At 39.3% G+C, this 11,597-nt stretch overlaps 1 protein-coding gene across 1 annotated transcript; it reads left to right on the forward strand.

Moving 5' to 3' along the window:
* The first annotated feature begins 1,074 nt into the window (after window positions 1-1,074).
* Window positions 1,075-11,354, forward strand: LOC139757126 (dynein regulatory complex subunit 4-like). The gene is made up of 4 exons (XM_071677227.1): window positions 1,075-1,107; window positions 1,700-1,873; window positions 3,498-3,599; window positions 10,939-11,354. Exons 1-4 carry the CDS (start codon window positions 1,075-1,077, stop codon window positions 11,095-11,097), a joined length of 468 nt encoding a protein of 155 aa, XP_071533328.1. The 3' UTR covers window positions 11,098-11,354.
* The last annotated feature ends 243 nt before the right edge of the window (window positions 11,355-11,597 follow it).

The raw sequence follows: 11,597 nt of genomic DNA on the forward strand, positions 1-11,597 counted from the left end.
GGTGGGGGAAAGGGCGAAAATTCTGGGAGCCTTGAAGAATGTGTGGAAGTCGAGAACATTATCTCGGAAAGCAAAAATGGCTATGTTTGAAGGAATAGTGATTCCAACAATGGTGTATGGTTGCAAGGCGTGGGCTATGGATAGAGTTGTGCGCAGGAGGGTGGATGTGCTGGAAATGAGATGTTTGAGGACAATATGTGGTGTCAGGTGGTTTGATAGAGTAAGTAATGTAAGGGTGAGAGAGATGTGTGGAAATAAAAAGAGTGTGGTTGAGAGAGCAGAAGAGGGTGTTTTGAAATGGTTTGGTCACATGGAGAGAATGAGGAAAGATTGACCAAGAGGATATATGTGTCAGAGGTGGAGGGAACGAGGAGAAGTGGGAGACCAAATTGGAGGTGGAAAGATGGAGTGAAAAAGATTTTGAGTGATCGGGGCCTGAACATGCAGGAGGGTGAAAGGCGTGCAAGGAATAGAGTGAATTGGAACGATGTGGTACACCGGGGTTGACGTGCTGTCAGTGGATTGAACCAGGGCATGTGAAGCGTCTGGGGTAAACCATGGAAAGTTCTGTGGGGCCTGGATGTGGAAAGGGAGCTGTGGTTTCGGTGCATTATTACATGACAACTAGAGACTGAGTGTGAACGAATGGGGCCTTTGTTGTCTTTTCCTAGTGCTACCTCACACACATAAGGGGGGAGGGGGTTGTTATTCCATGTGTGGCGAGGTGGCGATGGGAATAAATAAAGGCAGACAGTATGAATTATGTACATGTGTATATATGTATATGTCTGTGGGTGTATATGTATGTGTACATTGAGATGTACAGGTATGTATATTTGCATGTGTGGACGTGTATGTATATACATGTGTATGTGGGTGGGTTGGGCCATTCTTTAGTCTGTTTCCTTGCGCTGCCTCGCTAACGCGGGAGACAGTGAGAAAGCAAACTAAAAATATGTGTATGTGTATGTATATGTCTATATGTGTATATGTTGATATATGACTGATGTAACAGTCTATAATGTTTGTAACACATCAAGACTAATCCACAGAGGTAGATATATACAGCACAAAATGAAGGATTTGAAATCTCTACCTCTTATCTTGGTAAGTCCTGTTTTCCCGTTTAGTGGATGCACTTCACATTTCCACCCACTAATTTTTCATTACTTAGTGAAGTTTGGTAGGTTACATCTCATAGATTGTTGCATACCCTAAGCTTTGTCTTCTTCAGGAGCATTATTGTTCTTCTAGACTCCTCTGTAGTGGTATCCTCTTTCTTATACCTTGGTTACATCTCATAGATTGTTACATACCCTAAGCTTTGTCTTCTTCAGGAGCATTATTGTTCTTCTAGATTCCTCTGTAGTGATATCCTCTTTCTTATACCCTTTTCTCTCTCTCCTTACTTTTAATCATTTTGTGCCAATAGTCACATCTCTTTTAACTATAATCTCTAATCTTTTTTCAAAAACTCTTTCCATTTCTTATAAGATTTACCCTTAGTCACTAGCAATCTCCCAGACTTTTCAAGTATACTTTCATTTTGCACACAAATCTCCCATTGAAAGACATGATAGAGAGATACCTTTGAATTATAATTTTTTACTAATCACTTGTTAAGTGTAAAGTGGAAGGGATTCCCCTCGTACAATAATGAGTTACCATATTTCTGAGTAAGTAGTAGTTATCCAGTTGATATTGCACTTACTTGATTTTCCCTTTACCAATTCCATTACTCACTGAAATTGATAATTTTTTACAGATTGAACAAGAGCGTAAAGAGCTGTATGACCATTTTGTTGCAGTAGTTGGTGAGGTACAGCAACGCAGTGAGCTAAGGAACATTGTGTTGGAAAAGAGGCTAAACCAGGTCAGTAATTTGCTGGTTATTTCAGTTCCTTTTTTTATATACCTATATAAGCTAACCCGAATATCATTCATGCAAATTGTCAGTCTTACCTTTCTAGGTTATGATCTTTGCTTATTCATTTCTAATGTTTTTTAAAACTGTTCTTAGTAATGAATGGATATAAATGATTATTTTGTCAAAGGAAAGTTCATTATTTTCTTAATTGACAATAGCGTACCAGAGATGAGCCATAAAACCTATTATCCTTCCCTATTTCCTTTTCCCTCCAATCTTTTCCTCCTTTCCTGTTGCTCTTGGCTGAGATTAATTGATGTCTGTGGGAAAGAAAACAATTGCTTCTTAGATTCAAGTGTTTTGAGGTTGCTAAGAACACTCCAACAAAGTCCTCTCAAAGTTTTCATCCCAAAAACCTTCCAGTCAATAGTCAAGAAAGGTATTCATACCTTTATCTCCTGTCACATGATGTATGTTATGATAGTATCATTTGCAACCCAAGGACCCTCTAAATGAGGTTCCTGTAGCTCTGAGAATGTGCTCCATATAGAAATAGGATGAGGAGGGTTCTTTTAATGTGGAATGGTCTTTGATGATGCTTTACCCATTATAGCATGTAAAGATTATGAAACAACATTATGACATAGCTAAAACTATATTTCATGAATGCAAACAGCACAGGGAAGAGAGTAGATTAAGAAGCTTGTTTCACCATTCCATGGAAATCTTGCTGATATTTTTTCCAACTCTCAAGGTACTTGATGTCCATGTAGCTTTCACACATCAATATAGTTAATTCATCACAGCCCTATATATAACTGGTAGCGAGTACAATATACCTTGTAAGATTGTGATAGGTTTTATGATGGTCAGACTGGGAAACAGTTAGGAAGACATATTTGCCAATACAAATATATCAAAAGCAGCCAACATAATAGTACTCCACTTTAGCATAGAGCCTCTTGGGATCACAATACTATCTTATTATCATATAACTGCAGGACCTCTTCTTTAGGAGCTCCTGCAGCTTCAAGGCTGCACTATGATCAACCAAAAGATGGACTCCTTTGGATGAGATTTTTACTATAGTGATATAACCTCATCACTCAAGGTACAACCTTAAGCAGGCAAAGTCTAGTAATACCTGATCACCATATAGATTTGGAAAATCTTTCTTTTGTTGAAAACAGTCCATTGGCCTCCTTGTCTTTAGACAGGCGCCATAATCCTTTTTCTCTGGAGACCAAGTCCATTGGCCTTGTCTGGACACAGAGTTCACTGGCTTCCTTATTTGGAGATGTAGTCTGTTGGCCACCTTGTCTGAACACAAGAGTACATTGGCCTTCGTGTCTGGACATGGAGTCCTCTGACCTCCTTTGCATGGACATGGACAGAAGTGCTGTGGAGATTTATTCAATCTCAGGCACTTGTGATTAAAACATTAATATGAGCTATGGACTGATTTGTGAGATATCTACTAACATGATCAATAAGTTAATGGGTTTGGTCAGATGGGGTCATCAATATATGAAAGGTAGATACTATCATCCATTAAAATAAGAGATCTCTGTGGACCATACATATTGGTAACATTTTCAGGTTTTGATTGGTTTATTTCTGTATATCGCAGGTGTCAGAACATTTGGAAAAAAAAGATGCTGTTCTCTCAGAGGTTCTTTCAGCTGCAAACTTGGATCCTTCTTCATTCAGTCACGTTAACCATCAGTTGGAGGTGAGTTTTGGATACACTGTACAACAGAATGGCAAGAGTTGGTCTCATAATTTAGCTCTTGAGGGATGTTAGCTTTTCCTATCTGTACACAGGCTTCACTTTCTCAGTAATGTTTATAAATCTTATTCATGGACTTTCATCATCTTTTACCGAGTATCCTACTGAGGCATGTCTTCTTGGTTTACTTATCATCATCCACTTTCTTTAATGTCTATCATATACAAAACAATTGCAGGAGCAGAGTATAAGATGTTCCATATTATGTGATCAAAGGAGATATTAGTATATAGCATGTGTAATTTACAAGCACATCACAACTTGTGCTTCCGAGTTGTACATAAACTTGCCAGGTTGTATTAAAGAAAATCAAGATTTAGAAATATCTTTTCAAAGGGATTGTCTGTCTAGATTTATACTGCAGTATCACATGTCGTTTGCCACACTATTTCACGTCACAATATCCTCAAGATATTACTCAGTCCCATTTACTTTGGTCTGCTTCTGTGTACACCTTACTGGTATCCTTTTTTCTTACTTCTTTCCTCCTGAGGAAACCTTAATTCTCTTTAGACATCAAAATCTTTACTTCACCACAGTGACACACAGGAAGAACTATTCTTCCATCATGAAAGTTTTGAGAAGCTTAATTGGTTCAGTTAAATCATTAGTATTCATGAGGATAATGGAGACAAAAGTGACAGTAAATATGTAGTTTTTCAATGAAAATATTCTGGGAGTTAATGTTTAAATTGTTGTCATAGTGGTATTAACCAGTTCCACTGAGACATGGTCAGTGACTGCATCCCTGCCCCACCCCATTAAGTTTTACATCCGAATTCATTTTCAGCGACTGTTTGTTGCAAGGTCCCGTAACTTTATTTGTAGGTGAATATTGATGAGCATTTCAGCATCCTACCCAAAGCACTACCTTGATCTTCATTTCATGCCTTTGAGATGAACTTTATATTCACTTGTTACCTATTTCTTTGAGAGCTGATAAGTACTCTGACAATCAGATCATAATGCAGTGCTCAAATGAAAATGTTTTAGGTGTTACCTTTAGGTCTTCAGTACACTGATGTGTATGAACGTGTTGTAACCAAATGTTATAATTTGGATTGATTGAATCTTTTATCCTTTTTTGGATATGAAAACATATGAATATGAAACAAGACAAAATAGATGTTAAATTAACATAATGTAACAGCTGTTAATGATGGTCACTTGTTATGATTATGAAAATATTATTCAGATTAAAAAAAAGCAGCACTGATATGGGTAACAGAACAGTGGGAAGATGACAACAATTCCTTTCCCTGATATTCTTTTTGTAAGGGTGGTGGAACAAACCTTATCACCTAACTCATACATAATGAAAGAGAAGTATGTAGTCATCTCTGGAATTTTATGACTCAGGTGAATGAGAGTGAAATGAATTGGATTTGATTGTACATAAAGCTGAACATAGAGTTCCCAAATCATTAGGTACATATGCACACTCCATTGCTTGTAGAGGAAGGTATTGATATGGGCTCTCTTTTAGCATTGTAGGTAAGAGTTGGTACAAAGTCATGTTGTTCCTGGTTGTAAAGAGACAATGGATGGGTTAGTTTATGGGAAAGCAAAGTCAGAACTTAATGCAGAAACCACGTTCAACTAGACACTCATTAGTTCCGGTTGTACCCAGTTGTCTTGTAACACAGGATATTAGGTAATCAGTAACTTTCAACCTACATTTCATGTTAAGCTAGGTTTAGCTTGTCATCAGTTACTTAGGTAATATTTTACTAAGGAGAATTAAAGGCCCTAAGATGAGAGTAGATTAGGCCGTATGTCATATTGCTGTTGGGTGTAAAGAGTTGTAGATGGGTTAGTTGATGATACTGCAACATAAGGCATTGCTATAATGCAACTCATTGTGACTAACATAATATTTATTTATATCTATTTATCTATATTGAAGTGTGAGGTGAATCATAGGGTGGGGGAGGGGGCAAAAATTCTGGGAGCCTTGAAGAATGTTTGGAAGTCGAGAACATTATCTCGGAAAGCAAAAATGGCTATGTTTGAAGGAATAGTGGTTCCAACAACGTTGTATGGTTGCGAGGCGTGGGCTATGGATAGAGTTGTGCGCAGGAGGGTGGATGTGCTGGAAATGAGATGTTTGAGGACAATATGTGGTGTCAGGTGGTTTGATCAAGTAAGTAATGTAAGGGTGAGAGAGATGTGTGGAAATAAAAAGAGTGTGGTTGAGAGAGCAGAAGAGGGTGTTTTGAAATGGTTTGGTCACATGGAGAGAATGAGTGGGGAAAGATTGACCAAGAGGATATATGTGTCAGAGGTGGAGGGAACGAGAAGTGGGAGACCAAATTGGACGTGGAAGGATGGAGTGAAAAAGATTTTGAGTGATCGGGGCCTGAACATGCAGGGGGGTGAAAGGCGTGCAAGGAATAGAGTGAATTGGAACGATGTGGTATACCGGGGTCGACGTGCTGTCAATGGATTGAACCAGGGCATGTGAAGCGTCTGGGGTAAACCGTGTGTGGGGCCTGGATGTGGAAAGGGAGCTGTGGTATCGGTGCATTATTACATGACAGCTAGAGACTGAGTGTGAACGAATGGGGCCTTTGGTGTTTTTCCTAGCGCTACCTCACACACATGAGGGGGGAGGGGGTTGTTATTCCATGTGTGGCGAGGTGGCGATGGGAACAAATAAAGGCAGACAGTATGAATTATGTACATGTGTATATATGTATATATCTGTGTGTGTATATATATGTGTACATTGAGATGTATAGGTATGTATATTGTGCGTTTGTGGACATGTATGTATATACATGTGTATGTGGGCGGGTTGGGCCATTCTTTCGTCTGTTTCCTTGCGCTACCTCGCTAACGCGGGAGACAGCGACAAAGCAAAATAAATATATAAATTTTTTTTTTTTTTTTTTTTTTTTTCATACTTTGTCGCTGTCTCCCGCGTTTGCGAGGTAGCGCAAGGAAACAGACGAAAGAAATGGCCCAACCCCCCCACCCCATACACATGTACATACGTCCACACACGCAAATATACATACCTACACAGCCTTCCATGGTTTACCCTAGACGCTTCACATGCCTTGATTCAATCCACTGACAGCACGTCAACCCCTGTATACCACATCGCTCCAATTCACTCTATTCCTTGCCCTCCTTTCACCCTCCTGCATGTTCAGGCCCCGATCACACAAAATCTTTTTCACTCCATCTTTCCACCTCCAATTTGGTCTCCCTCTTCTCCTCGTTCCCTCCACCTCCGACACATATATCCTCTTGGTCAATCTTTCCTCACTCATTCTCTCCATGTGCCCAAACCATTTCAAAACACCCTCTTCTGCTCTCTCAACCACGCTCTTTTTATTTCCACACATCTCTCTTACCCTTACGTTACTTACTCGATCAAACCACCTCACACCACACATTGTCCTCAAACATCTCATTTCCAGCACATCCATCCTCCTGCGCACATCTCTATCCATAGCCCACGCCTCGCAACCATACAACATTGTTGGAACCACTATTCCTTCAAACATACCCATTTTTGCTTTCCGAGATAATGTTCTCGACTTCCACACATTTTTCAAGGCTCCCAAAATATATTATTTATATTTATTTTCCTTTGTCACGCTCTCCCGCGTAAGCAAATATACATACCTATACATCTCAACGTATACATATATATACACACACAGACATATACATATATACACATGTACATAATTCATAGTCTGCCTTTATTCATTCCCATCGCCACCACGCTACACATGAAATAACAACCCCCTCCCCCTTATGTGCACGAGGTAGTGCTAGGAAAAGACAACAAAGGCCCCATTCGTTCACACTCAGTCTCTAGCTGTCATGTAATAATGCACTTTCCACATGTCATGTAATAATGCACCGAAACCACAGCTCCCTTTCCACATCCAGGCCCCACAGAACTTTCCATGGTTTACCCCAGATGCTTCACATGATTCTTCTCATCAACAATTGTCTGCAACAGAAAATAAAAATTTATTGTCGTATGATGTAAAATTTTAGATTTAAATGTTCAAAGTTCTCAAGTTAGCCTCGATGGTAAATAACTAATAGCAGCTAGCCTCAAAAAATTTTTCCACACAGTTGTCAAAATAAAGTTCACCAATCAAAATAACTTTGAACAGCCTGATCAGTGATTTGTTTTCACTTTGTTTTGTTGTCTCCTTAATCTCTGTCCCCTAGCTTCTCACCTTCCTGCTTTGCAGGAAATCTGCTGTCTCGTCCCTTTGAATGTGAAAATAGTGTAATTGTGCTTGCTGTATCCGTAGGCTAACCCTAAGGATACGTATTACGACTGTGATATCTGCTACTTGAAATATTTTCATGTTTTTACAATCACTCCCCCATCTCTCTCTGAAATTGGTTGCTTTTAATCATATCACAACAGAATAAACATTAACTCCATGGAATATTTTAATCCAAAAGTGTACACTTTTATTGTAACTTTCATCTCTAATATCTTCACTTATACTGATATGATTAACTAAACCAATCAAACCTCTCAGAACTTTAATGGTGGAACAATATCTATAGTTCTTTCTTGAATCACTGTATAGCATATGCAGTTGCTAATAGAAATGGAAAAGAGTGTGGTTGAGAGAGCAGAAGAGGGTGTTTTGAAATGGTTTGGTCACATGGAGAGAATGAGTGGGGAAAGATTGACCAAGAGGATATATGTGTCAGAGGTGGAGGGAACGAGAAGTGGGAGACCAAATTGGACGTGGAAGGATGGAGTGAAAAAGATTTTGAGTGATCGGGGCCTGAACATGCAGGAGGGTGAAAGGCGTGCAAGGAATAGAGTGAATTGGAACGATGTGGTATACCGGGGTCGACGTGCTGTCAATGGATTGAACCAGGGCATGTGAAGCGTCTGGGGTAAACCGTGTGTGGGGCCTGGATGTGGAAAGGGAGCTGTGGTATCGGTGCATTATTACATGACAGCTAGAGACTGAGTGTGAACGAATGGGGCCTTTGGTGTTTTTCCTAGCGCTACCTCACACACATGAGGGGGGAGGGGGTTGTTATTCCATGTGTGGCGAGGTGGCGATGGGAACAAATAAAGGCAGACAGTATGAATTATGTACATGTGTATATATGTATATATCTGTGTGTGTATATATATATGTGTACATTGAGATGTATAGGTATGTATATTGTGCGTTTGTGGACATGTATGTATATACATGTGTATGTGGGCGGGTTGGGCCATTCTTTCATCTGTTTCCTTGCGCTACCTCGCTAACGCGGGAGACAGCGACAAAGCAAAATAAATAAATATATTATTTATATTCATTTTCCTTTGTCGCGCTCTCCCGCGTAAGCAAATATACATACCTATACATCTCAATGTATACATATATATACACACACAGACATATACATATATACACATGTACATAATTCATAGTCTGCCTTTATTCACTCCCATCGCCATCGCCACCCCACTACACATGAAATAACAACCCCCTCCCCCCTTATGTGCACGAGGTAGTGCTAGGAAAAGACAACAAAGGCCCCATTCGTTCACACTCAGTCTCTAGCTGTCATGTAATAATGCACTTTCTACATGTCATGTAATAATGCACCGAAACCACAGCTCCCTTTCCACATCCAGGCCCCACAGAACTTTCCATGGTTTACCCCAGATGCTTCACATGGTTCTTCTCATCAACAATTGTCTGCAACAGAAAATAAAAATTTATTGTCGTATGATGTAAAATTTTAGATTTAAATGTTCAAAGTTCTCAAGTTAGCTTCGATGGCAATCCATTGACAGCACGTCGACCCCGGTATACCACATCATTCCAATTCACTCTATTCCTTGCACACCTTTCACTCTCCTGCATGTTCAGGCCCCAATCACTCAAAATCTTTTTCACTCCATTTCAAAACACCCTTTTCTGCTCTCTCAACCACACTCTTTTTATTACCACACATCTCTCTTACCCTATTATTACTTACTCGATCAAACCACCTCACACCACATATTGTCCTTAAACATCTCATTTCCAGCACATCCACCCTCCTCTGCACAACTCTATCTATAGCCCATGCCTCGCAACCATATAACATTGTTGGAACCACTATTCCTTCAAACATACCCATTTTTGCTTTCGGAGATAATGTTCTCCACTCCCACACATTCTTCAACGCTCCCAGAACTTTTGCCCCCTCCCCCAACCTATGATTCACTTCTGCTTCCATGGTTCCATCAGCTGCCAAATCCACTTCCAGATATCGAAAGCACTTCACTTCCTCCAGTTTTTCTCCATTCAAACTTACCTCCCAACTGACTTGTCCCTCAACCATACTGTACCTAATAACCTTGCTCTTATTCACATTTACTCTCAGCTTTCTTCTTTCACACACTTTACCAAACTCAGTCACCAGCTTCTGCAGTTTCTCACATGAATCAGCCACCAGCGCTGTATCATCAGCGAACAACAACTGACTCACTTCCCAAGCTCTCTCATCCACAACAGACTGCATACTTGCCCCTCTTTCCAAAACTCTTGCATTTACCTCCCTAACAACCCCATCCATAAACAAATCAAACAACCATGGAGTCATCACACACCCCTGCCGCAAACCTACATTCACTGAGAACCAATCGCTTTCCTCTCTTCCTAACATAAATTTCCATTTCTATTAGCAACTGCATATGCTATACAGTGATTCAAGAAAGAACTATAGATATTGTTCCATCATTAAAGTTCTGAGAGGTTTGATTGGTTTAGTTAATCATATCAGTATAAGTGAAGATATTAGAGATGAAAGTTACAATAAAAGTGTACACTTTTGGATTAAAATATTCCATGGAGTTAATGTTTATTCTGTTGTGATATGATTAAAAGCAACCAATTTCAGAGAGAGATGGGGAGTGATTGTAAAAACATGAAAATATTTCAAGTAGCAGATATCACAGTCATAAAACGTATCCTTAGGGTTAGCCTACGGATACAGCAAGCACAATTACACTATTTTCACATTCAAAAGGACGAGACAGCAGATTTCCTGCAAAGCAGGAAGGTGAGAAGCTAGGGGACAGAGATTAAGGAGACAACAAAACAAAGTGAAAACAAAGCACTGATCAGGCTGTTCAAAGTTATTTTGATTGGTGAACTTTATTTTGACAACTGTGTGGAAAAATTTTTTGAGGCTAGCTGCTATTAGTTATTTGCCATCGAAGCTAACTTGAGAACTTTGAACATTTAAATCTAAAATTTTACATCATACGACAATAAATCTTTATTTTCTGTTGCAGACAATTGTTGATGAGAAGAATCAACTAGTTGGAGAGCTCCGGGAGGAAGTGGCAACATTACGTCGAATGTACACAGATCTCATGGATAAATATCAGTCTACTGTTAAAAGCACCTTAAAACCAAAGAATACCACTAACTTCCCAAACATTTCAGTATGAATGCACATTAATTGACTGACAAACTGATGTCTACTTTGTGACATACTTTCATGGTTTTTTCTGGTTATCAAAATACACGTTGAGAAATATTCAACGATGTACTAAGAAGGTAAAGTATTTCAGAAGTATTGTAACTTATGTGAGAATTCTTGTCCTTGTGACACATTTAATGTCATATATCATGTATGTACCTAATTCCAGTGTTACCATTGATCTGTGAATCAATATCTGTTGAATTTACTTCCTTACTAATACACTGCCATACCTACTTTGCATCTGAATAGGAATTCCTGTAAGATATATATATTTTTTCATTATACTTAACCACCATTTCCCGCAGTAGCAAGGTAGTGCAAGGAAACAGACGAGCAATGGCCCAACCCACCCACATACACGTGTACATACATAAACGCCCACACATGCACATATACATACATATACATTTCAACATATACATACATATACACAAACAAACATATACATATATACACATGCGCATA

This window comes from Panulirus ornatus, chromosome 24 (genome assembly GCF_036320965.1).
Source record: "Panulirus ornatus isolate Po-2019 chromosome 24, ASM3632096v1, whole genome shotgun sequence".
Lineage (NCBI taxonomy): Eukaryota > Metazoa > Arthropoda > Malacostraca > Decapoda > Palinuridae > Panulirus > Panulirus ornatus.